Genomic DNA, 27,532 nt, shown 5'->3' on the forward strand with positions numbered 1-27,532 from the left:
GCATGCTTTTTTTTGTCTTCCTTCCAATACTTTTGCTCCATACAGCTTGAAAACAGAAGAATGTTTTTTTGTTTTTGTTAGAGCACACAAATATCCACTATTTTAAAAGAAAGAAACAAACCATCGACGCATCCTGGGTTAGATTATCAAAGCTATCCACTACAGATTGTCATTGGCTCTTTTTTTTGTTTTTCCAGGCATTTGCATTTCTTAAAAGAATTCACAAGCCCCGAAGTTAAGAGTCTGAGCTGTTTATTTCTGGGTTGGTAACTTTATAGTGTGCGTTTCTACAGTCTGAAAACATGTCAATAACAATGTGAAGGGAATGGCTTTGAGAAGCCACCCCCCTTTCAGAAGTGATTGGTCTTCACAAAAACAGCTTTTAAATCATGAAATGTCTTATCCTGCTTATGTGATGGTTCAAATGATGTATGTTCCTTGTTAATATAATTATAATAATAATAGTAATAATTAAGTGATACAGTTCCCAACTGGTATTGATTCTGTTGTTGAGAATGCCATTTTATGAGCACATGCATTAGCAGAATAGCTCGATAATTCAAGAGAATCCCAAGGAATGCTTACTTGAGTTTAGAGGGAAAAGACGGCTTTTGCGTCCTCATCCTTGGAAATAAATTTAATATAAAAACTGTGGCTTTTTAACATCAGTGCTGACAAGAACCAAGGATGGAAATAAGACTCCCGTTGCATGGCAGTTTGATCCATTCGTGGTTTTGCAGCGAGTTCAATCAGACACGCGTGAGTTAGTTACCCACACTGGCTAATCGGGCTTGTTTTAAACCCTGGAAAGGGAGAAAACTGCTACGCAGCAGTCTGATCTCCAGCCCTGAGGACCCGAAAGACTCAGCCTTGCCAGCTCACTGAATCAACAGTGGAATAATCATAATATTTGTGTTCTGATTAAGACGTGTTTCACATTCTTTATTTTAAATTAGGTAACCGAACATGAAGTTGGAAATAACTGAACATGTGATTGGTTTGTCATCCTGGTATCTAGTCGTCTGATCCCATATCGTTGTCTTTTAATATATTTGGTTTTAAGTCCCTGTTGAGGTGTGCTTAGAGCAACATGTTGACTGCTTTTCAGCTGTTCAGCTTCGTAATCCTGCCTATTGAGGGTTGATGGAGCGAGTCGTCGGTGACATTCAGCACGTGATGGCAGCTGATGCACTCAAGCAATCCGCAGCGAGAAGCGTTAACACTGTTCAAAATATTCAGGAGAAAAAAGTTAAATACACTTGTTTGAGAGCCATCCAAGAATTTGCTTCCAATAGTAACAATTTATAAGAAAAATAATAATCGCGCACAGCTCCCCAAAACAAAATAAGATTATTTAAACTTTTTAAAACTTTTTTTATATATGCATTAGGAGGGTAAAAAAAAAAGTTTTTTCAGCCCAAAGCCGATCAAAAAAAAAAAGTGCGTGCAGGATTAACTCTTAAGAAGTAATGCAGGCAAGGCTTCTTACCTCTATTGGCACAATGAGCTGCCTGCAAGCTGTCCATGTTTGAAACGGCAGGGGATTTGAATAGGGCTGGGCAGGGTGGAACTAGAAAATTGACAGAAAAAAACCCAAGAAGTTTCAGTTTCTGCCCAAACTTGAATGTAAACCAGCTGGCTACCAAGACAACAGAGCTCTGTATCCACAGCTCGCGACGGTTATCAAACCGGGAAAGCAGATCCACAAAACAACAGCGTTATTACACAGGTTACCTGGCGTGTTCATTTCACAGCCACTCCCCCAACAGCATTATTACACAGGTTACCTGGCGTGTTCATTTCACAGCCACTCCCCCAACAGCATTATTACACAGGTTACCTGGCGTGTTCATTTCACAGCCACTCCCCCAACAGCATTATTACACAGGTTACCTGGTGTGTTCATTTCACAGCCACTCCCCCAACAGCATTATTACACAGGTTACCTGGCGTGTTCATTTCACAGCCACTCCACCACAAACACCCTGGAATAAATGCATTCTACCTTATTGAAATAAATGGGCGAGGTTCGAAGGAACAGTGATTAACAGGTTTTGGAGGTTAAACGAGTTCAAAGTGGTGCACTTAACTGGTCTGAATATGGGTAGTGTGAGCTCCTGCATCTGTTGAAATGTATCAAACTTGAAGGTGAAGTTCACAAATCCTAGTTCATAATATATTGCAGGTACATTTGGTACAGCTATGCATTTTGAAGTTTTCACTGTTGAAGTCCCAAACATTAAAAAACAAAAATGAATACAATGTAATTCTTATTGTTATTCCAATTTTTTTTTTTCTGTTGTGTTTGTAACATGTACATGTAATTTACAGATCCACTGCCATGGTCTAAAGCAGACGAAAAAACCGTGCAGATTTGCACTTGAATATACAGCAGACACCCATGTATACATACACTCACACATGCATACGTCTTACACATAACTCTACATGATATAATGTGGATATAAAACAACTGGTGGAACTCTACAATTGCATACAGTATTCCAGTTGCTACATATTTATAATAATGATATTAATTCCCTGTCTTAAAGAAGGGAGCTTATTTTGTGATCTGCAGAGGCAATGGAGTGCTTAGGGCATGGCGATCCAGTGGGTGACCCATGAACACTACACTGTGAAAGCAGCTCTCTCTGAGTTGATAGTCTTGGGATTGTGGTACCAGTTTTGCAGTGAAGCCACAGCTCAGTGAATCCAGCAGTTTGCTGCACATGCCTCTCATGTCATTGGCGTCACACTTGCTTTGGACCCTCAGCACGTTGGTAGAATGCTGCCCTGGCTGCAGAAACTGTTGTAAGATAAACACACTGTTAACTGTGTGGCGCGCCCTTTGGCAACATAGAAACAGGCCTCACACTGTAACAGTAAATAAATAGATGTTAAAGGTCCCGAAGTTATGGAAATGAGACATACAACAGTGCAGGTCTATTTAGTCTATCTCTAGCTTTTAAAATACGATTTAAATCCAATACACCCCCCCCCCCATGTTCTGTAATAATGCTGCTTTTTCAGTGGTGCACCATATGTGTGATAGAGATAGATATTAAGATACATCATCTTGGGATGCCTTGACAATGCACTGTGATTGCTGTCCTGTACATTTGACACTTCCTTCACATAAATGTACGAAACCCAAAGCTATGATTCCTATCTTTCGAGACAAGCACTTAAAGAAGATCACAAGGAACGTGCCGTTGTATCTCATGACAGCTTTTAGGTTTTGGGTGTCTGGAAACCTTAGTCGAAGATTGCAGTAGTGATCTATGAAAGCTGGATCTGCTTTCTTTGTTTTGGCATCTGTATTTGCTTTCGAAAACACGTTCGTATGACCATCTTACCACACTGCATCGCACATCTCACCTCACCAGCTTGTCTTCGCTTGATAAAGAGATGTGACACCCTGTTGCGTGTTACAGCGTCTCTACACAGATAAATATAGATCTTTCTGTTCAAATGTTTTATTATTTTAATCAAGGTAAATGTTGAGGCCTATACAGGTATTGCTGCGCTGTTTTAAAATGACTTGTTCAGTCTTGACATAAACAGCAGAATAGGTTCATAAAAACTACAAAAAAAAGTGAATGAATAAGAGCTCTTAGAAGTTAAAGGTACAAGGTGGTTAACAATATCTATACATTGTGTCTGCCAGAAGTTAAACCAGCAATCTTTTTTATTACCATGTTTATTATAGAGCACAAATTCCTCTGTATCAACTCTCCCATTCTTGTGAAAAAGCACAATGGCAATTTTGTTGTGGCATTTTAGAAACCATTCCTGTTGTGGTGTAGTACAGCATGCTGGGAATGAACAGACTCATTAATCATATGAGGGGGATGGTATTTTTATTTTTGCCAGGGCTGAGCCCCTGATTAAAATGCATGTCAGTCAAGCCAGGCCATGAACAAGCTAATACTCACTTCATAAATCAGAGGGGAGTTTCCAAGAACCTGTGATAAGAATATTAGCTTCAGACACAGAAAAGAAAAACACTTTTAAAGAGAAGAAACACATCTCCCAGGAAGCTCAGGAATGCTCCGCTCATCGTCACTTTTTGATTTTTCCAGAAGCTGTCTCTCTCTGTCTCTCTCTGTCTCTCTCTCCCACATCTTGCCCTTGTCCTTGGAGCTCCCTCACTCCCCCAGGTCAGTCCTCAGCCTGTCCTCCCGCTCTGCAGAGCCTGTAGGTGGGGGCCCAGTCCCGTTAGACCCCCGGCACATCACTCTGCACTTCCTCTAATATCACATGCAATAAAAAAACAATCTTCACTCCCATGCAAGATGAGCCATCTAAAAGAAAAAGCACTTCTTTGAAGTTTCTGACTACTGTGCAACATTTCTCAAAGGATCTGGCACACCCCTTTGTTATCTGAATTGTTTCAGGAACAAAATATAACTGGTATGAAGTAGATAGATCGACTAAGATGGTGGCTTTCACAGGTGAGGAAAGACTATTTTAATGATTTGAATTAAATATTACATACAAATCACATGCAAACATAGGACTACTGGTTGTGAGGTTCAGTTTATATATCCTATAAACTAGTTTCCCAGTATTGTACAAAATACTGTTTTAGATAAAGAAGGTTATTTTTTTTTTTAAACCCTAAATGCATATCAGAGTTTGAAAGGTGCTAGGTGTCTTTAACACACAGACTCTCACGAGGTCATTCGTTTTCTTTTTTCTGAGCTGAAGGAAGTTTAATAGGGTTCCAGCTGTTTTTGTTGCTGCTCTTTGTCCTGCAGGCTCTCAGGAACAAGTAGCTGCCTCTCATTACTTGTTCTACACACTGCTTGGATTACTGCCACTGAACTCCGAATAAAAACAGCAAGAAACTTCAAATGAAAAAAGAAGATTGACAGGAGTCTACAGTGCTGGCTTTCTGTCCTGAAAGCCTCTCACTACTGTATTTTAAGTGAAACGTGCCATTGGGGTTGGATAGGAAGCAATTTTGCAGTAGAGTTGCCCTTGGACCCTCATTGGAAATAGTGTACAGTACATAAACATTAATATAAAATATATACCTACATACCTGACCAGCACATTGTCGTGGCATGGCCCTGCAATAAAGTACATCTCTCTCTCTCTCTCTGCTACTCTGTGTTTTGATAAAGCATCAGCAAGTTTATGCATACGCTGTCTGATGCAGGGCAAGAAAAAAAGAAAGAATTAAACAAAAGCTTGCCAGTGTTTATATTGCAGTGCGTTCCCTTTCAGTCTGATAAGTCAAGTGATGTTACAGCATGTCCCAGCATTAGATTTTTAACAGGAGGCGGGACTTTACAATACTTCACTGTAAAAACACAAGCTATATCTCATCAAAACAATCACCAGATACCAGCCCATATTGTTCGCCATGGAAAGAGACTCTGTGTAAACCCACACTAATAAAACGTATGGTAGCTGTGCAGCATGGGGTGGATTAGTTGGTGCTTTAATTGGTGGTTGTTGTGAAGTTTTAGGTCACTCAGATAGTAACTGTACCTGTCTGAAGCTGACAGTACTTTCCGGGATTCTTTTTTGTTTCCAGGGCAGCCTTCCTACTAAGTGTCACAACAGAAAAAAAATATATACTCTTGTTGCTCTGGACACACCTTTTAAAGAACAACCTAATTTGCATGTTACTGGATCAAGGGGTTCAGCAGTTCTGTCAGTACCTAGTTATATCCAGTAGAGGTCAGTGTAAACAATGGTGCATGTGTTACCCCCCCAATGGGGAGAGACAGAACTGCAGAGTGCAAGAGTCCGTGCCGGTCAAGGAGGGAAAAAGCAATGCTTGACCTGAACAAAATAAATGTTAGTCTTTATTTCCAGACATTCAAGTGATCCACGTCGTCAATATAAATGCATTGAATCCAATTAAAGCAATCGATCAACAAACAAACCTCTCAGTGATTGCAATCAAGTGGCTCAATCAGTAATTCATTCTAGTTTTATGTTTGGATGAGATATTTAAGCAATAACAGCCAGCAGCACAAAGGGCACAGACCAGCTATATCAGGTAATGGCATCTCTGCAAGGGGATTGTTGCTATTGTAAATCACTAAAAATGCTGAACATGCTCTTTGTGAACATGGATGTTGTTATTATTTCGGAGAGTAGCAATTGTTTTTTGTTTTTTTTTGGCCATTGATTTACAATGAAAGATACAACATTTCCAAGGCATTTGCTCATTTTTGGAATTCCCCTTATTCTGAGCTCCACTGCTAAATTTAGCTCAAGCCTTATGGAACAACAGCCGCAGGTTAGTGTTTCTTAGCAGCATGAGCAGACTCCTCTACTCCCTGTGAGGCACACAGCATGTTCTCCTGGAGCTCCTGGTCTGGAAAGTCCTTTTTAAATGCATGTGCAGCTCCGCAATGAGCAGCCTGTGATTTATATTTAAAATAAACACGTCACCTGCAAATATTGGAGCTCTCCCTGGTTGTGAGGCCAGAGACCGGTGATTTAAGGTGGTATTGCTATATAAGCGATTAAGGTAGTATTGAAATATCTGTCTAACATTGTACAGTTTCTTATTGTTCTTATTGAGCTGTGTTGGGAATGTGATCCTTCAGTTAGGCAGCGATCATGCCCTCTGGTAGATTCAGGAGATGCATCCACCAGATTATTTTAAAGTTCATGAAAATGGATCAGGTGTTGAATGCATTGCACGCATGAATTGTGGAATCATGGAAACTGGAATTTTTTGGATAGATTAAGTGCCCTTCAAGATAAGCTATGACAGTGCAGTCGAATATGACGTCTTCCTAACTTTGATCCTGAGCCCAGGTACTTAGCACTGCAGAGGTCAGGCACAGTGCAGGCTGCAACAGGGGCAGGCTATCATCAGCATCATCACCCCGAGCCCTGGAGCCCCGAGGCAAGGAGATTTACATTCCTCAGGGGAGTTTTAAAGTTCAACTGGCTAAATGATGATGATATATATATATATATATATATATATATATATATATATATATATATATATATATATATATATATATATATATAACCTTTTTTGCATGCATGACAATAGTCCTGAAAGGGGGCTATGGCCTCCCCTGGTGTTTGCAGTGTCAGGTCTGCAGCGGCTGCATAACTTGAACTTGCCTAATATGGCAACTTAAGCCAGTGACAGCTCTGTTATTAGCCAGCGTGTGTTTGGGTATAACAATCTGGAATTGTGCGTGTTTTATTTCCACACAAACATAAACGGCACAATTATGAAATCAATGCAACAAGTGGTTTACAAGTTAGAAGAGTCACAAGCTTTCATGGAAGCCTACATCCACTCATCCACGCAAGGACACTTCTGAAAGCAGCATGTGCCTTGTAAGCTGGCACATATAAAAAGGTCTTCATAGGAGCCAAGACTCCCTGCGCAGTGTGGATTACCTGTCAGATACTTGACCTTCCGTTAAGCGGCCTCTCCTTCACTTGACAATGGCCCCGATCAATGATCTTGCAGGAACTGTGCTGGGTATTATTGCTTATTTAAAAACCCTTCCAATTTGGTGATGTGTGTGCTGTAATGGAAGAAGCCTGTGCTGGGGAGCTAGGTGGTAGGGGTTTCGAGGTCACGTTTAGTCCAGGGGTTTAATTACCCCTTCTGCCACAGCTCTTGAAGCCCAGACAATGCCCGACTCCCTCCGAGAGACAGAGCTGCACACACAATCACCTCCCCCCCTTTGTTAACTCGTCTCAGAAAGCTGAGATGGTTGCACTTGCAACAAATAATGGACAATTTTGTGCTGCTTTAATAATGCAGACTCACATCCACTAAGCTGACAATCACCCATGCTTTTGGAATGGATACCCTGGTCAGAAGAGATATCTGCGCCACATGCGTTCATTCATCTGACACTCTGTGTAATTGCCTGCCCAGTAATAAGAAACATTTAGACATGGTACAGTACCTGCAACCCAGTCTGGCCCTTGCTCTTGCATTTCCAGCTGTAATCTAATGTGCATTTTTAGATGTATTTCTGAATGTTTTCTGGACAGCCACAGGTAATGGAAAGTCTTTGGCATAATATATAGAAATGTGCCAACAATCAGTCATCCACTGTTCAGAATCAAATGGCTTTCAGCTACCCATTCCTTTTCTTTGACTGGCAATAATGATCGAGTATATATCTGCCTCATGCTGTAGTAACTACTGAATCAATGGGTGGCATTTCTGTTTCAGGGGTGCGTGGTTTGTTGTTTTAATAAATGGCTGTTGGGTGGGGAATTAAACCAGCGGAAACTCTTCTCAAGTAAAATATAGACTAATGGATCATTTTCAAACACATTGTCTGAAACATCCTCTTTTACAGCACTACAATGAAGAGCATCCAATCAATTACTGTTGCATCAAAATGTACCTAAAAAAAGAGGAAGTGATGAACAAACATTCAAACAAAGATCATTTCCTGCATCTTTTGTATGCTGGCTAATGATCTCTGTGCATCTCCCTATTTACACACATTCATGGTAGAGAGCGGTAGAATGGAAATGTTGAAGCAGAAAATCTCTGACACACTAATAGTGCAGCTTACAATTCCTGCTTTATCTAACTGAACAGCTTATAGCTGCATTTCCTCGCTTTTAATGACCTGTTGCTGCTCCTCTCAGCTTTTGTTTTTTGTATATTGCCAAACACCTGTAAGCAGGCATACTGCATTGCTTACTATTTCATTTAACTTTCCAGAGGAGGGCTGCGTCAGGCCAGGTCTCAGCCTAATCCCAAGCCTCCAAAGAGGTTTAAAACGCTCTGGTTTCATCTAATCTTGAAACCCAAACCAGGGAGAGCCTCAAACCTCCTGGAACACGGCAGCAGAGGACAAATAAAGGTTCTCCCAGCGACTTCGAAAAGGACAGTGTGTGCTTTGTGGATTAAATGCCTGAGGTTTTCCTAATAAGATTGAAAAAGCAGAAAAAATAAAGAGAGGCCTGTTTGTTCAGTATAATACCTTGAAGGGCCCTCACGTGACTTACTGAAAACGCATTCCCATGTCCGTTCTCGTAAAAAAAAAAAAGGTTTCATGCTGAAAGTGAAGATGCACTTTGGCAAACGAAGAAAAGGGTTTTAGTATTCGCTGTGTGTCTGCATATTCCAGTCGCCGAACAACATACAGACTACTATGAACTTCAGCTTTAGTGACAGCCCTTTTGATTATGAATATAGTGTGGCAGTTTTAACTAAAGGGTAGTACTCTTATACTACAGCTTCTCCACAGACGGCATGAGCTACGCTGTGTATCAAAGGCAGAAGTTTGCATCTAGAAATGTCTTTAATGATGCAAAGACTGTATTAGTTATGCATATCCTTGGTTAAAGTTAAGAAAACACGTTCCCAAGGAATTATTATGAAGTCAGAATGACACAGGCTATATAGACATTTATAGACAGCTTGTAAACATGCCAGGTTGCAGTTACAAAACACAAGAACACCAACCCCCTTATTGAATGAATCAGACAAAGCGTAGTTCTGTGAATAGAGCCCCACGTATACCCAAAGAGATCTCATAAACTCCTTGGAGACCTTGCAAATCTGCTTATACTAAAACAAGCTCCGCACTTCAAGTTGTCACAAATCTGCGTCCTTGTTTTCACTTCTATTCCTTCCTTTCTACTGCATTGACTTGACAGGTGATTGACAGGCACTGTATGTTTGCAGTCTCTGTTTCAAGGAACACTGCACATGTGTACCAGCCTGTTTGTGCAGCTATCACGTATTGTCTTTAAAAATAACTCTGAAGAGTGGATCGACACATGACAGCCGAAACAAAGGCTAGCTGTGATGGCTGGATTGGACAGCTCGCAGTTTTCTGTTTTCTTGTGCAAACAAATGGGCCCAGTTATTGTTAACTGACCTTTGGGAAGGTAAAGCCAACCGCCTGACCTCAACCTTTTGTAGGTGTTGTACATGTGCTTTACAAATCTACCCGAGTCATACCTGGAATTAGAAATACAAGGTGAAGAAACACACAGAGTGTCTGCATGAGCACACCTACAAAACACACAGGACAGCTTGTGGGAGATTGAAAAGTATACATGATCTGATGACACAGTCTAGACAGAAACCTATCTGAAATGCAAACCCTATTTCGATTGTTGTGAGCGCTGTGCAGCAGTACGTCCAGTTCAGTGGTGGTGCAACAATACAATGGTTCTGTGTAAGAAGAAAACACTCGCCAAATTCAGAACAAGAAGAATGCGGACGGGCGTTAATTTAAAAGCTGTATTTTCAATATTACTCAAAGCAAGTGCCTCCGAAATAAGAGGTAACCACGGCATAGCGTAATTGTAATACCATGAGGCATTGGCTCGGTCTTCTACAGCGCCCCTCCCTCTTTCTCCATGGGTCCTCTTCTCTCGCTGTCGCAGTTTTGGTTTCTACGTGAGACCGTGGCGGTAGTGGAAGTGAGTATCTCAGTGTAACTGCAGCAGCAGAGGAGAGAAACGTGAACGCACACGTATGAACGAGTTTACTTTTTCATAGGTTCTGCTGCTGTTTCAGCGCATACTGTAATAGTGTGTGCCCATGGCTAACCATAGCGTTTGTATTTAGTACAAGTGCAGTCGCCAGTGCCAGTGCTGAGTACGAGAATTAAAATGTTTCAAAGTTGATAGTGTCGCCGGATGCACGCTTCCACGCACGCTACAGAAAGTGTTCGATTGCGTGCTTTGTGTCTCAACCATTTCGAAACTAAAACTAGTAAATGTGGTGCAACTTTTCTCTTACAGTTTCTAACGCATTATATGCACTGTGTACACTACAGCAGTATTGTGATTTCTACGTTTACACTGTAAAACGAAATGTTACAGTGCGTCATAGTTGTACTGTCTATACCATGTTTATGAAATATTATTATTATTATTATTATTATTATTATTTAATTGCAACTTTTTGACTTCCAAATAAACTATTCAGTGCCATATTCACAAAGTGTTTTTCTAAAGATAATAACACTTTGATGTAAGAAAGCTTCAATTAAATACTTTAAATTATGTACCCTACATTCGCAGTTTGTCTGGCTAGTTCTGTGACGTCAGCAGTCTGTTTTTCCCAGTCATCATAGGGTTAAGTCGACATTGACAGTTACGAATGAAGTGTTGGTGTTACTCCACTCCAGAATTGCAACATACATATTATTAAAACTGGGCGCAAATGTAGAACAAGTATAGTCTGTCCATTTTTAAGTTGTGATTGTGCTAATATGTGTATGTCTAATCTAAAGGTCGGATTGTAGTTTTAATTGTAGTTTTAGTGGAAGAGTGTGGATGTTCTGTCACTGTGCGTGGAAGTTGTCTATCAGAAAGCACGCTCCGGTTTTAAACCAGTGTTCAGGACTGACCCTCCTTCAGTTCCTTTAGAAATACTAAATCAAGAAGCTTAACAAATTCAATGACAGCCGTTTCGACTAGCAGCGTTCTGAATCTATGAAAGTTCCTGCAGACAGCTGAGGGTCTTCTGTGTTTTTTTAGCATTCGGATGCAATTGAACCTATGAGGCACCTTCTAAAATCATATGTTTTTACTTCAGATTGTTGGTGACATCGTAACCCCCCACACCACTTCCTCATATTTGTGTTTAACACGAAAACAATAGAAAAACTTACTTTAAAGTTTTTTGGGGTTTATTTTGGTACTATTAATCTAATGCGTCAGGAATTGTTTTTAATCATTCTGTCAGGGAGCAAGTGTGATGTGAAATGTGGTTGTTGCAACAGCCATTTATTTCCTCTGTAATTATAGCTGCTTTTAAACTTCACAATCAATCAAAATACCCACAATCTAACAACAGTTCCTTCCCACCGCTCTCATCAAAGTGGAATTTCTGCAAACGCAGATATAAGTTGCGCTGCTGGGTTGTTTTTATAGTAGGACAATGTAATTCTGCTCGGGGATCGTTCTTTTTTGACTGTATAATAAGTTTAGTTTCAGGATGGAGAATGCTTTAGCCTCATTGTGACTGACCGTCTTGCTTAAAAGGGCAGCTTTTTCCTTAAGGGAGGTGTGGTTTTGCTTGCTGGTATGTTGACCCAATAGATTAGACATGCATGCCCTGGAACAGACATGGAGATTGGATCATTCCTCTTGTTAATCTAGAAAGCTGAAACAGAGACGCTCCCTGACGCGTCCCGCAGTGCTGCACTCACATTTCATTCCAATGAAACGATCAGCTTCTTTACTACTCTGTGTCCGGTCCGTCTTGCCACGTCGGGAGCAGGCTGTTGTTATAGAAGAACAGTTCAGGTGTCACTCGCGTAACTACCAAACTTGGATTTTACCGAAGCAGCTGTCGTAGTGCAATTTATCAACCCATGCACCTACGCACTGCACTGCAATGAAATGCCGTCATCATTGGTTGTAGAAAGTGTCTTCCGTCTGTTGCCCACTAAGTTTGCTGTAGCTGATGGTATATGAGCCCCCTGTTAAACTAACTAATGACAGTGACAAGAGGTAAAAAGGGACCTGCCGATCATGTTGTTGACTAATTGGGGTTCTGCCTCCTAAATCTCAGTATCCTAAAACAAAGTACCGTCAGCAGTTCAATTCAGAAGAGGCCACTCCATAGGTCTTATCTTGCCTTGGCCCTGTCATTGAAACAATACAGAGCCTTCCACACACTGTTCACATTGTGAGTGACGGAGGGCGTGGGGCCGCTTGTGTCTGGGTTTACTCTCTGCATTTGGTTTGGTTGTTTTTCCAGCAAAAATTCCCTTATTTTATTTTTTTCACAATAAAGGGCGGGTGTCTTAGGAACTTCCTACTCTGTTTATTTAAGTGGACTTTATAATGGAACTTGGGTTTCCAATCAGCAGTTTGGTTTCCTTTTTAGAGAATTTGTTTCCAGCCCTAAAAAGAGCTGACTGATGGTAGTTTCTGCGATTTACATGTTGTGTAAAAAAAAAAAAAATCTAAGCACTGAAACGGTATGCCTGCGAGGAGAGCCACTTGTGAGAAGCACACAGAGTACTTTTCTAAACCTTCTAACCTAAATTGTGAACATTGGGACTTAGTTTGTACCGGTAATGTAAATTAGTATATTTTTAGTATATTTTTAATTAGTGATACTATCTCAGGCTGACACTATTCAGAGAGAATGCTGAGTTGCTCCACAGATGCCCAGCAGACACGTGGAGACTGAGTTTATATGGTAATCCATATAGTGTTGGGTTTGAACAATGGAACTGTGTGGACTTTGTTGAAGAGTTCCTACCTGCTGAGGTGTGGTTCTTGGTTCCAGAAGGCTGTGGGTTTTAGATGCCTGCTCATGTTGTTTGTAAAAGGGCTGCAGTTCTGGGTAGTGCATGGCAACGTCAATGAAGAACCACGCTAATCTCCTCAAATCAAATGCTTTCGGAGAACGCTGATGTAGCCTAAGGGAGATTAGGGATATCCCATTGAAAGTTGGTGCGTATAGTTTACACGATAGCTGTCTCTTTTTTTATGAATGGTAATTTGGACAGCATTAGTGGATTGGCTTGGTGGTTGGTGGTTGGTGGTTGGTGGTTGGTGGTTGGCTGCCCATCACGTGATACCAGGTCCCGGCAGTGGAATGCAGACAGACGATTCCTAATCTTTGAAGCCTGTATTAAAATTACTAGTCAGGCTTTTCCAAAAAAAAAAATCCGGGCACTGATAGTGGTTTCGATTGAACTGAAGGTCGCCGGGCCGACACGTGCTGAAAGATCCCTGGCTCTGGGACCCGCTCTGACTTATTAACTTGAAGGGGAAGCGAGCGCTCCCTCATAATTAGGCCTAATTACCAAGGAGGTGTTGACAGATGGGCTAAGAAGAGACAAACTGCCTTTATCCAAAGCCTCAGAGTCAGATTACTGCTGCTGTCTTATCTGCTACTCGCATAGTAGAAGCCTCAATCTTCTTTAAGTCTTCAAAGTGGGAAAGGGATATCACCGGTGGATGGGATTTGGGATGAGACTTAAAAAAAAAAAAAACTTTGACTCACTCCAGTTAAATGAATCCACCTTTCCACACAAGTTTAAATTCCATAGCTTTTCGTTCATATCTGTGCTTGCATGGTGTATTAAATCTCAGAGTAGCAGTATTAGAGAATCGCCGTTCTTGACTCTGAATATTATAAAGGGACATTGTTTTGCTTTACTGGGTTGTTCTGAATATCTTTTAGCTGCCGACATTCTGCCTAATACAGTAATGTTAATACACTCAGTATGTGTGGAAGGGGAGGGTTTTATTTTTGAATGAGTGACTGACCTACATTGGTGACACATGACTCAGTATTATCATTGAGGATTTCAGTCTTGATTTCCAGTTTCCCAGGCTTGGTTCCACAGGCTATTCCGAAAGCCCTAGTTTTAGAATCTCATATTGTATGTAGAGCATGGGTGGAATACAGCAAAGCCTATTATCATGTATGGGAGTGGCTTTGGGCACTGTTACAACCCAGACGTTTCAGGGTACCTGTGTCTACATGGTCTTGACTGTAAATCTTGACTAATGTAAATAAAATTGAATGAAAGTTCTGGGACCGATTAGCTAAATGTTGTAATTGTGCTGTGCTTTGGTATGTAAACAAGCTGGCCCAGGAGAACAGGAGAAATGCAATGCTGATCCATGTGTTTTACACAGTCCTTAAGGGGCATTCCTTAATTGTTAACTTCCTGGAGGGATTTCCATGGCATGTGCGTGTTTCCGAAATAGTTTGTAGTTGCATTTTAATAGATCATTAAAATTCAGCAGAGAACATAAACATCAGAGGCATCTCTGAGAAGTCGGTACTAGCACAACCTGCCCCTTCTGTTCTCTTGTCAATTTTTAAAATAAGCAAATAACAACAAACTAATTAAGAGTGTGACTAATTAAGCAGTAAAACCTGGAGTGGCTTAAACTGCAATGCAATTGGAGTCGCTTTTCCATCGCTGTGGTGATAACTATGCATCTCTTACAGCATGATGCACAGAACATAATGTTCAACTCTTTGTTTGTCTGCAGGCAACAAAGGATGAAATCCCTGTGCTGGTCCTCTGACTGCTTGCTTTGAGTCTTGTTGTCTTTGATTGACTGGGTAGGGCTGGAAGAGGAATGCATTTCAGGTACATTGTTTTGAGAGCAAACTTGCTGCTTTAAACATTCATGTCACCTGCGTTAAACCCAGGCTGTGCTGAAGGAATAAGGGCCGGTTAATCCTCCTCTCTCAGGCCTGCTCTTCCTGTCCACGGCAGGAATGCAGAGATTGTCATTTATTTATTTTTTTTGCCAGCAGGTTTTAAAGTGATCACTGTTAGTTGGTTCTTATTGTTTCCCCTACTCCAGATCTTGGCAGAGGAATGAAAGTCATTTGCACTGAAACAATGGGCATTGGGAACCTTTCGCTTATCTGTTATTTCTCTAATGACCTTTTGATTTCTTTACATGACAATCCTGAGTGTATTGAGTCCTTAAAACTGCACGTGGCTCGTTGCAGGACCTATAAGCATGTCAATGTCCGGATCAGCAGCAGGGCAGCACTGACATCAAAAAAACTGCAATCTGATTTTTGTGGCCAGCTGCTTGCACTGTAGCCCAATTTATAGAGCTACATAATGCAAACCAGTATCTTAATTGAATGTAGCAGCGATAGCCTTTCTTTATGAATCGCATTGATCCTAAGTCTTGTTATAGACTCAGGAAGTCTGTGTCAGTTTTGAATTGCTCCTCTAATGTCTCAGTGGGAATATAATTGTTGTAGAACATGTAGAAGCTCTGCTGTTCCTGCATTGTAGAACAGTGCTTTGCAGGTTTCAAAGGGGATTGGCGATTGCATTTTTGTTAGATGTGTTGTACTCTCCAAATCAAGGTCAGATTAGAAGAAAAAAGCATTCAATATTTCCTCTCCACCCAGCCACAGTCTGTGTGCCCTGGTGCATTGAAATGATGACGTGGACTGCAGCTCTGGATACTGCTGCAGTTGTGTTCATGGCCACTCGCTGTAATTGTGATCCCTCCCTAGCACTGATAAGAATGGCTGTCCTTATTGTAAGGCAGTCACTGAGGGCAGTGGTGGAGCCCTTTTTTAATTAGGAAGGCTGGACAGAGAGTTGTCTTCGGATGACAGATTAACATGGGCAATTTAACTAGTAACCTACTGAAATGAGCTCTTTGGAAATACAAACTGATCTAGTTTCATTGCAGGCTCCTTATCATGATGAGAAATACCAAAAAAAAAAACAAAACAATAAATGAGACCCCCCCCCCTCATTACCCTTTAAAAATGAACGTGCTGTGCAATGAACTGTTTCACTATGTTTGCAAAAGAGAATTTCGGAGGAGATTTCACTGTCGTTTGAACTCAGTGCGGTCTGTGTTAGTGATCGGGACAAAACTGCTTATCTTGATGTACCCTAAAACGTGTAAGCAGCTCTTTAAAGGCACTGTTTGTCCAAGGTATTTATTAAAGAGGCAAGAAATCACCTTCAGGGATGCAGCAGGATTAATAGAAAGTTCATGAAACTAGACCCCATGGTGTAATCATTTGAAACAGAATGAACAGTCTTTTAAGGTAATTTGGAACAGGTTGTGTGCACAGTACCTTTTAAACTTATACTGACACTTGGGCGTGATTGTGCTGTTTTGCAGTGGGCGCAGTTCTCATATAATGCCTCGGAGCAAGCAAATAAACGTGGGTATGATCTGCTGATACAGCGACTGCTTTTGAGAATGTTTCGTTCATTAAGTTGTCCGGGGGTAATGATTTATAATGTATTGGATAATGATCCTGTCACAAGAATCAGACCAGCTCGTCATCAAATGAAGTTTGTTTCTCTTTGTTTCCCCCTGCAGCTTTGTTTATGTTTATAGTAAAAGTGCAACATAGCAAATTAAATATTTTGTTTCAGTCACAGTCTAATAATTCTTATTTGTTTACCCATGGCTTGTCGGTTTGAAAAAGGAGTACTAACCAAGTCAATTTCCTGAACTCTTATTGGAGACAGATATACTGATTGTTCAAGTGCAGTGCTGGGGGTGGGGGGTGATTGCTTCCTGTGAGGTAGGTTGCATGGTCAGATTGTAACCAGACCATTGGACTAAAACTGAGCTACAGCACAGGAAGTGATTTTATACCAGGAAGCAGCAGCACTTTTTACTTCAACAGCGTTGTCTTTCAGAAGTCTGCAATTTCCAAAGATGGAATCCATGAGTCATTTAAAGAGTGTTTCTCTTTCAGGCAGCAATGGCGTTGCCCCCTCCTGATCCTCAGTTTGTTCTCCGCGGGACCGGAGCACCGGTAAACACGCTGCATTTCTGCTGTAGGAACCAGGAGCAGGACAAGCCCCTCCTCTTCTCTGGGTGAGTGGGGGTCTTAGCAGCAGAGCCACGCTCATCAATTCAAATTCAAATTATTATACTGTAGTAGAAATGTTTGACTTTCATGGAAGTTCAGCCAGCGCAGCTGTTGGGGTCCCTGTGCTGTTGGACTCAGAAGCAGTGGCAATAGTAAATAAATGACAGAACAGTCATTACCTGTAGTTATTGAAGTGTTATGTTTCACCAGCTCTGCCAATGGTGCAGTTCATGTTTGGAACCTGAGGACGAGGAGGACAGAGAGTGTGTTGGAAGGACATGGAGGGGCATCAGTCTTGTGGGTCCAGACTCTCAACAGCAGAGATGCCCTGATCAGGTTAGTACTGTAGATTACTGGCATGACCAGCAGGGCGGCACCATTGTCATGTAAGTAATTACAACGATTTGCTGCTTATTGCACTTGAACAACAATTAAACATTTTCACAAATATTCCATACTGTGTCATTCTGGCTGTCTGCGTCCTATAGAGTTGGCGAGTTTGGATGCATATGCTAAATTAAAGAAATTCTTCAGTTGATGACTTTGTCCTGCATTCTATGGAACAATTCAACAACATACTGTAACGGTGGTCTGTATGAAGGGTTAAGATGAAGGCTGAAGGTAGGAGAATGAATAAGGAAAGAGTTAGTATCTGTTGCAGCCTTGTTTGTTTTGTCTGTATTTTCTGAAAGCCAGGGTCGTGACCTCCGAGTGTGCATGTGGGACCTGGCTGAAGGAAGGAGCGTGGTCACAGATTCCATTCTAACGGAGAGCGTGGGGTTCTGCCAGTGTTCTCTGCTGGACAGGGAGGGCGGACATTGGCTACTGGCTGTTCCTGGGGCAGACATGGCAGCGGTAAGAGCAATGCAGCACAGGCGATACAGAGGAGACGTGATACCAACAATGAGAGAGAGGGAAGACAAAGCAAGAGATTACCCCCTGCACCAGACTTAAACACAAAACCCACCCGCCACCAGCAGCAGCAGCAGTTATGTGCACTGACAAGCATCACTAAAGGGGAAGCTCACACGTGTTCCACTCAAAACTAAAATAAGAAGTTGATTCTATTTCCTGTGCTTTTCTTACTGGAGAGTTGTTAAAGCTGTTGCAGCATTCACTGATTTTGGTTTGCCTGCCTGTAGACAGCAAGTGCAATTACTGTGATTCGAAACCTTCGCTTGTACACTAACCTGAATACTACTGGTACCTGTATATCTATCTATCTATATCTACTGTATATATATATATATATATATATATATATATATATCTATATCTATCTATCTATCTATCTATCTATCTATATATATATATATATATATATATATATATATATATATATATATATATATATATATATATATATATATATATATATAATGTGAGATATATATATATGTATATTGTATACAAAATGCTTAGTCTGCACATGGTGACCCGCACACATAATTTAGTTTCATTACTTTGCTTAAATTTTTTCACAATAGAAAGTTATCTTCAAACGCATACAGTACTTGCGCTTGCAGAAGCTTGTATTCTTGACATGCAAGGTCATGATTGGAAGTCGTAAATGTAGGATATTTCTGTAAATGATTGACTGCTCCTTACCGGGAATCATTTTTGCCTGAGGCAGAGGTGGCAGCATTCATTTCCTCCGCTCACACAAGAGTACAGATTTAATGTTGACTAAGTGCAGATTGTAGACAGAAAATCCCTTAAATGTTTGAGCGTTTATTAATTGAGTGGGTGTTTTATTTCTGGGCAGTTTGAGCCACACAAGAACTGTTTTAACCCAAGGCAACGCACAAATTAATACCGTCTTTGTTTGGCGACTGGAAGTAAACACAGGCTGCAGATTTGTATTGCAGATAAAAATATGAATTCTAGTTTTAAAAGTATGTATCTGGAATGGCAATTAAAGGAGGCTGTTGTTTTATGGAAACAGCTTTGTAGTTAATGTGTTGCCATCGTAAATCTGTCATTCCTCTTCCTTTGACTGTACGTGTGTTCGGTCAGGTTTTTGGTTTCTTTTTTGCTGTGAACGTTATTATTATTTCATTTTAAATTGGTCTGGTGATGACTAAATTGCATCTGAACAGTGTATTTGTGTTAGTAAGCTGTTACTTGGCACAGTAAACTGAAGCGACATCTGAGATTATTAGCAACTGCTGACCCCTAATACCGGTGTATTAGTGATTGTGCTGTTCACATTACTCTTCTACCTGAATGGTGTGCTGTGTATTAGTACGTGCGCCAGTGCAAAGCAAACAGCTTTTTGACAGACAATAAAGAAATAGTTGTGGTTTCAGAAAAAAAAGGCTAATTACTAGTGCTATCAAAATACAAAAATTAAAAGCAATTACATTTGTCATTTTATTACCATTGCTATGGGTGAGCCAGTCTGTCTGTCTGTTGGCTGGCAGTGCCCTAGTCTTGTTGTGTAATATTAAATTGCAAGCAGGTTAGTTTAACCCTTTCCTTGCTCGAGAGACTGGAAACTACAAAACAACATATTAAAACAAATAATAATAATAATAATAATAATAATAATAATAATAATAATAATAATAATAATAATAAACCTTGTATCACATGAGCTAGATTTCTAGAAATGACTATATATTGAGAAAAGCTGCCTTGGCCAAAGTGGCTCTATGGGAATGACTATTGCATTACATTTTATCAGTGCAATTGCTGATTGTTAACCAGTGACAGCTGAATTGCTTTTCTGGTGGCTGAAGTCTGTAGTGAAACATATTAAACAATTAGCTGTTAGAAATGGGTTTTTAGAAGTAAACAATGTTGCTGCTGTAAAGCTGGGATGGAGATAAGACTCCCATTGCACAGCATTTCAATTCCAGGTCTCGCTGTCAGCTTCAATAGCCACACTTAACAAACCATTTAGACGTGACTGATTGAAGCTCACAGTAAAGGATGGAGTCGCTCTAACAGCTGTGTAATGTGAGTCTGGTTTCTAGCCAGGCAGGAAGCTGTGAACTGTACAGTGTAATAAAGAGATTACTTTAACCTGCTCGGTCTCTATAGGCTAACTATAAGCTGTTCTAAGGAAGCTCATCTGCTTGCTTTGTGCACCTTTGAAATAATGACACCTGTCGGATTGGCTGTCCGTGTTTGTACTCCTGTTACTCAAAGACAAATGTTTTGTGACAGATGTAGACCTTGAAGCGAACACAAATTGACTTCTTTTTACAGACTTCGGACGTGCTTACATCATTAATAGTGATAAACAAATAAGCTTAAATGCTGCTTTGTTTGTGAGAAATCAGTTTGTAGTAATTGAGTGGTTTAGCTGTGTGTGATAAATGAACAGCGTTGTTTTCTTTTTCAGTAAAGGCATTTTCTAGTGGGACAGGACAAAAGAAAGATTACTAGACAGGATCCTAGCAACAAGTGGCAGAGTACCAGACAAGGAGAGGGGGCTGTCCTTCTCTTAAGGGAGAGGGAAGGGATTCGAATGATAGCTGAACAACCTGTTAGATGTCTTACCGTCTTTACGTCTTTTTTTTGGTTCCACCCGTTTGTTTTTTATTTATTATTGATAAATTAGTTAATTACTTAATTACAGAAAGCAAGAAATATTCTGACAAGCAGTTTAAGAGTTTTTTTTTCCCTTGCAGGTTCGAGTTTTGGATCTTCCCAGTAAGACACCGGTTTGTACTCTGAAGCCAGATGCTAAGCTAGGCATGCCTATGTGCCTTAAACTATGGCAGGTAAAAATACCTTAAGCCTAAACTCTGTGAGTGGAACTCACTCTAATTCATTGGCTAAAATGTTTTCAATCTGTTTTTAGTTTGCGTCGGTCAAATTGCTGTAATTAGGCTGGTTAAAATGAATTTCAAAGTGATATACCAGCATGAGGTTCCAAGAATGACTGGTGTTTTATACACAGTTCCAAAACATTTCCACCTGAAGGCTGTAATTAATGTTTCAGAGATAGAGGAGGCAGGTGTGACTGGCAGAAAGTCAGGCCCTATTGTCTCCGGTTAGTCTGGTGGCAGCAATAATTAAAACAGAGCGAGACACTGTGGTGGTGTCAGTGGTTTATTTTGCATTTGGAGATGGTGTTTTTGCTATCATGAAAGAGACATGCTGTACAAGTGTGCATGAGCTAGTAATTAAACTAGAGAGGATCTGTAGATGCTGGTACCGTTTTACAATTGAGACACAGTACTAAAAAACATGACGTATCATGGCTAAAATCACCTGTGTTGATTTTAATTACATGCGCCACTGCATACTGAAGTCTGCTGGCTTGCACAGGTGGGCCAGACTCCATGGAGGGTGACCGAGTGGCTCAGTTTCCTCCAGTGCACTTGACCTGTCCGTAAGACTGTCTATAGTTAATGCTAATTGTGATGGCAGTGAGGTCCACTGTTAACTAGGACAGGACCACCACAGCACCCACCGGATCTCAATGACCTCCTTACTGACATGTCCTGGAACTGAACTGGCAATGCATATTAAATACAGCATATCCCCCTGCCTGCCTAGCCCTGCCGTCTCAGAAGAATGTTAGCCTGCCGGCAAATATCATAACTGAGAAGCGAAGGGTTAAGTAGGGGGGGGGGGGGGGGGGGGGCAACAAATTGCTTCCTTCTTTCTGTTTTTTTCAGTCTTTGAACCTGAAACCTCCATCATCACTGTGGCAACAGCGCGCAAAGCAGATTTATTAGCAGCTTTTAAGAAGTAGCCAATGGTCTTTAGAAAAGATTAAAATACCATCTTAAGCAACACTTTGTTGGGCCAAGCTTCCTTTTCCAAAAGTCTCTGAAGTTAAACTATGGTGGTCGCTTCATTGTAAGCACGCTGCTAATCATTTCTGCTTTCTTTTTATCTGCTAATATTACATGACGACGGACCTCAGCATTTTGGAAACTGCATCCATATGTTTGTGGAAGACGTTGACTTGAAGCAAATGATGTATGATGTGCCAGGCTTTAGCAGGATTGTGCCTCTGCATTGAAGAGCATGTTTCTAAACAGAGGTCAATTGCTTGCAGCTCATCATGCACCAATGCCATCATCAAAGTCTTATGATTGGATCCTTATGTGCTGTCCAACTTTTAAATTAGTCTTGCATCAAATTGCTTCTCATACTGTGTATATGGTTTTTTTTGTATACACAACTTTAATCCAGTATCTTGCCATTACACAAATATTTTCTCAACAATATTAATTTGTTTCACTCACAAGACTATTTGACTGAATGATGTTATTAGAGATTTATTTAAAAAGATGTTATGTGTGCATTAGGCTAACCATCAGAAGAAGTCAATTTTGGTGAAACTTGTAGAATAGCTGTACAGAAGGAGAAGAGGTTGGGTAAGTTTTATATACTGTAGACCCAGGGCGGCCAAAGTTGGCCCTCTTCCACTCCTGGTCTTTGTTCCAACCCTGTTCAGAATTGTTTAATTGTACCAGTTAAACGTCCATCCTGACCCTGAAGTATTTAATGATCTCATTTCACCTGTTAAACCTGGAGCGGAATGGCCCTCCTGGACCGTGATTGGACACCTCTGCTGTAGAATAAGCATATCTTTTTAAAACGTGAGCCTCATGTGCAGAATCCCTGGAAGCTTATTGTTTGTACAGTACAGTTTGCACAGTAGCATGTCGACTCGTAAACTCTGCATGCATAGATAAGGATTCTGTATTCTTTGAGGCTGGGGCTCACCCAGGAGCTTGTTTTCACACAGTAGAGCTGCCTTTGCTATTGCTGTGGCCAGCGTCCCGTACGTTAGTCCAGCCAGTGATGTAAATGATGAATCTTTCCTGAAGTGTGACATGTAATCCAGTAGAGGGAATACGGAGGATATAATAAATTTGGTGTCTGCCCAGGGTGCCTTGCCCTTTGCTCTGTGATATCATCGATCAAAATCTCATGCGCTTGGTTACAGTGAAAAAAAAAAAAAACAGCCGGTAACGCTTACTGCAATGTGGGAGGCTGCATTAGTGATTTAACTTGCTTTTTTACTTCTTCATTTTTGTTATCTGAGATGCATGCTGTATAGTCAGGGGCTGAATTTCTACATGCGCCTGGTATGTTACTATTACATTTAAAAACAAAAAATAATCCCCTAACACAGTATCAGTTCCAGATTCTCAGTGCATGTCCAGAGGATATTTAGCGTCGCCGTGCCTAACTTGAATAGCATTCTCCAGATTGCTCAGCAGGAACACTGAGTGAAGCTTAATTAAAGCTACAGTGCAAAGCTGCTAACCAGTCACATTTACTGTGAGATAAATGTGTCAAGGGAACAGCTCCTCCTTCTATGGAGCCGATGCCGTAGGTATGCAGTACAACTAAAGGAAAGGTGTGCAATTCAGTTACAAACCTACTCCACTAGAAATCTTTCTCGATGTCATTAGTGTTCATTTTTAACCAGGTTGTATCTTTCAACAGTAATATGCATTTCTGTTGTTGCTGCCTTTGCACCAGATTTACTAGTTACAGTAGCAAAACAAAAAAGGTTGCAGTGTTAGGAAATGGAGTTTAATAATTTCAGGCATACGGGGGACATACAAATCTACCTTCTCCAAAGACATCAGTGCAGAGTGTGTGTGAGTGTTACAAATGAGGAGCAAAGTGACGGATCCAGTAATCTGCTGCAAGCGTGACATGATGATTTATAGTACTGAAACTACATAGCAAATTTGCTGTTGGTCCGATAAGCAAGTCCCTGCTGTCCATGCTGCTTGCTATAAACATCTTTCCCTTTCCGCATTGTTCCTCTGGCAGCCAGACTCGGGATCCAGCCCCTTGCTGTGGGCCGGCTATGAAGACGGATCGGTCTCCCTCTGGAACCTATCAGAACGGAGTCTGCTGAGCCGCCTCGCTTGCCACGCTGAGCCCGTCATGAGCCTTGACTTTGACCCTGGGAAGTTAAGAGGTGTCTCAGGCTCCTCGGAGAAGGCCATCAACTCCTGGACGCTTGACGGACAGCAAAGCCTCAAGGTCAGGAAGGGTGACCCTCCTAAATGTCACTTCACCGGCTGTGCGCCGATGCCCTGATATGCTGGGAAAATATTTAGTTATGAAGAGGAGTTGTTGCAGAGCCCAAGCTAATTAATCACATGCTGGTTACAATGCAGGGAGCCCTTGGTATGCTGATCTGTGCTGTCACTCTCGTCACTTCCTGAGCTCTTAACATCTTGCACGTTCTGTGTTGTTCCAAGGCGGCATCTGTATTAAACTGGGGTTTAACTTTTTATTTTTTTAAAGATAGCAGTAATAATATTACTGCACTGGTTGGTAAAATCAATATTTATAGCAAGATACTTTTTTTGTGGATTTAGCAGTTTTAGTGAAATATTGTGAACCCAAAGTAAACATTTGCCTGAAAAAACCTGTCCTACAAAACCTTGTGCTGGAGCAGATTTTGGCCCGACGAGAAGTTTGGTATTCCAGACTTACGAAGTTTGTTAATTTGCGTGTTTCTGAGTGAAATCTGACTTTGCCTTGGCTGGTCTGGTTAAACAATATGTGAAAGAAGTTCAAACTAAACTATAAGGACTTGTGTACATTAATCTGTTGCGCTAGCCAAAGTGGAATTCTTTCAGGGGGTTGATATTTAACAGGCATGCAAACTGTTAAGTAGGTAGAAAACAGGCTGATTTTCAGCTTAGTCACTGGGATATTAGCAGCCAGCTTTAACATTTAGTTATCAACTGATAGTTGCAGCAGCTGAAAAAATAAGCCCTGCATGAGCAACGCCTTCAATTTATTGCACATGTTTTCTCAAACCCATTATGATACTGGAACGCAAGAAATGGCGTGTGTTGATTAAGTAAGACTTCTGTGTGTTGCACCTACAATTGAAGTTATGTTTTGTAGTTGAAGTCAGGCGTAGATGCCTGAAGCAGTGTTCGGAAGATGATGACAGCGTTCACAGCTGCAAAGCCGCATTTTTAGCCACCTTTTAAAAATGTAAAGTATTTGAAGATATGAGTGTAATATATGCTTAGATCTCACCATCAACCAATGACGTTAAATCAGTGAATGGTTAAAAAGAAAAAAAACAACAAGAGAACAGGATAGTTCTCCCAACCTAACTCCCGATTCCCTGAGCTTCTCCAATGCAATCCATGCAGCCCCTCCCACACACACACAATTTTAACACTCAGGTTTATGTATTGAAAGGTTATCACTCTTCTCGCCTTTGACATGCATCAGAGAGTGGAATTTGCTGAGATTCACTTGCCAATGATCATTTTCTTTTTTTTTCTTTGATTCAGGCCGCACAGGTGTGTAAAGGTGCAAGTCTTTCACTGCTAGAGATGTAAAGATCTGTTTAAGTGCACCTGTGCAAGGTGGCATTAGGACAGATGGGTCTTCAGTCAAGATAGTACAGAAGTGTAGCACTACAGCCATGTTCAGCTAGCAGTAAAGGGACTACTAGCAGCTGTTTATTCATGTTTCATACATTTGTATATAATTGTGGGCCACCAGTATTTGAAAAGCCTGCTAGTACTGTGTCATTCGCAATATAGCATTTTTTGTGTTTGTCAATCATTGCCAAAATGTATGTCGCCTAATTTTGAGTTTCTTGAAAATCTCTTAAAATGAAGAGCCAGCAGGTAATTATTTAGTTTGGAAGTTTCTGTAGCGGAACACTTTCTTGTCACTTTGCCTTGGCTCATATAAGCAGAGAACAGCTTAATCCCACACCTTCCCCACCCCCCTCAACAAACAAATCAAAAACCTGCCCCCTTCACAACATAGAAGCTGGAGATAGAAAAGAAACGGTGTAACTCATCAAGGAGAAATGAATCAGCCAGAGCAGTGGTTGCCTGTTAACACCAGGGGGGATACGGGTGCTGTGTGCAGCTGTCTGCTGTACTGCAAAGAACACGATTTCAGATTGAAATGGAGAGGAAAGCGTTAATGGAACACCAGTGTTTATTTAAGGGTTCAAGTGCTTCTCAAACTCCTCACAGCACAGTTGCCCTCGTTCAGAGTTTCACTGCAGCGGCAGAGCTGTTTCTAAGGAAAAGAGGTTAGCCACTGACAGTTACTTTATAAACAATGGCTAACATTTTTCACTTATCGCACAGCATTGACCCACTAATAAAATAAATACATGTGTCCCCCCCCCACACACCGGAGGAACAGTAAAACATTAATATATTCTGTTATTCGGGGCTGTAATTTAAACCAGATGCTCTTTCTGAGTTACATTCCAGGTACTTGAGGTAATAATACAGTCCTACACGGTCATTTATTAATTTTTTGTTTGGTTTATTTTTCCCTCTCTGTCCCTCTTCGAAGCGTGCTGCATGCTTTCGGTGGTGTTTGAGGATTAAGATGACTGTGCTGTTTGCAGGTTGTGTGTTGAACGGGAGGGTAAAGGATGTTGCAGTCCGTGCAGGTTCTGTATGATGTACGATGTATCCTGTTGCATGTGTACCAAGCGGAAGATTCAGTGCGTTTTTGTGTGTTTTCTGTATTGATGAGTCAGACCACACGGTTTCTGTGTTCTCTGTATGGCAGGTCATGCAGGTAAGGGTATTAATGTATCCCTTGGTGTTTGTGGGTCCACAGCTGCAGGATTCAGTAGAGCTGGTGAATCCGGGGATTTCATACCTCTGTATCCGAGAGGACAGAAGGATCTTGGCGACAGCAGGATGGGATCACCGGATCCGTTTGCTTGGGTGGAAGAAACTGAAGCCCCTGGCCGTGCTGCAGTACCATACAGACGTTGTGCAGTGTGTCGCGTTTTCAGATCATGACGTGCCCAGCAAGAGACTCATGGCTGCAGGATCCAAAGACCAGCGCATAAGCTTTTGGTCTGTGTATAACCAGATTTAAAAGGATATTTCTACATGTGAAGAAGAGTCTTCAAGGTGCATGTTGTGAAATCCATGGTGCTTCCATGCCTTATTAAATACCCCATTGCCATGATGAAGTACTGCTGGATGGGATTATGTGCTGGTCACCTCTTTCAGGGAGAGAAACTGGACATTTGGTACATGGGCTGACATAATGATTATCGCCTATTATTATTATTATTATTATTATTATTATTATTATTATTATTATTTATATATATATATATATATATATATATATATATATATATATATATATATATATTAATATTTTACAGAAGAATCTGGTTTTGCACTTCATTCCTGGATGCAGGTATTTCTTCAGAATGTATTCTGAAGAGTCCCAATGTTTTGCTTGGTGCTAATAACAGTTGTGGATATTATTCTGGCACAG

At 40.9% G+C, this 27,532-nt stretch overlaps 1 protein-coding gene across 4 annotated transcripts; it reads left to right on the plus strand.

Moving 5' to 3' along the window:
• The first annotated feature begins 10,288 nt into the window (after window positions 1–10,288).
• Window positions 10,289–27,320, plus strand: LOC117426221 (guanine nucleotide-binding protein subunit beta-like protein 1). Of its 4 annotated transcripts, none has more exons than XM_034043606.3 (7): window positions 10,291–10,404; window positions 17,174–17,295; window positions 17,501–17,626; window positions 17,983–18,145; window positions 20,929–21,021; window positions 24,050–24,265; window positions 26,852–27,319. In XM_034043606.3, the coding sequence occupies exons 1-7, from the start codon at window positions 10,342–10,344 to the stop codon at window positions 27,116–27,118; spliced, it is 1,050 nt and encodes a 349-aa protein (XP_033899497.2). In that variant the 5' UTR covers window positions 10,291–10,341; the 3' UTR covers window positions 27,119–27,319. The 4 variants fall into 4 exon arrangements, with proteins under 4 accessions (XP_033899500.2, XP_033899497.2, XP_033899498.1 ...); XM_034043607.3 differs by having other exon boundaries at window positions 10,390–10,457; XM_034043608.3 differs by lacking the exon at window positions 10,291–10,404 and adding an exon at window positions 14,959–15,062.
• The last annotated feature ends 212 nt before the right edge of the window (window positions 27,321–27,532 follow it).

The sequence above is a fragment of the Acipenser ruthenus genome, chromosome 11, assembly GCF_902713425.1.
Source record: "Acipenser ruthenus chromosome 11, fAciRut3.2 maternal haplotype, whole genome shotgun sequence".
NCBI lineage: Eukaryota > Metazoa > Chordata > Actinopteri > Acipenseriformes > Acipenseridae > Acipenser > Acipenser ruthenus.

Bases quoted from the DNA above. Each gene is read 5' to 3' on its own strand.
- LOC117426221 (XM_034043606.3), top strand. From the start codon at position 10,342: ATGGGTCCTCTTCTCTCGCTGTCGCAGTTTTGGTTTCTACGTGAGACC. The intron at 10,405-17,173 runs GTGAGTATCTCA...TTTCTCTTTCAG, and splicing joins AGACCGTGGCGGTAGTGGAA to GCAGCAATGGCGTTGCCCCC. The intron at 17,296-17,500 runs GTGAGTGGGGGT...ATGTTTCACCAG, and splicing joins AAGCCCCTCCTCTTCTCTGG to CTCTGCCAATGGTGCAGTTC.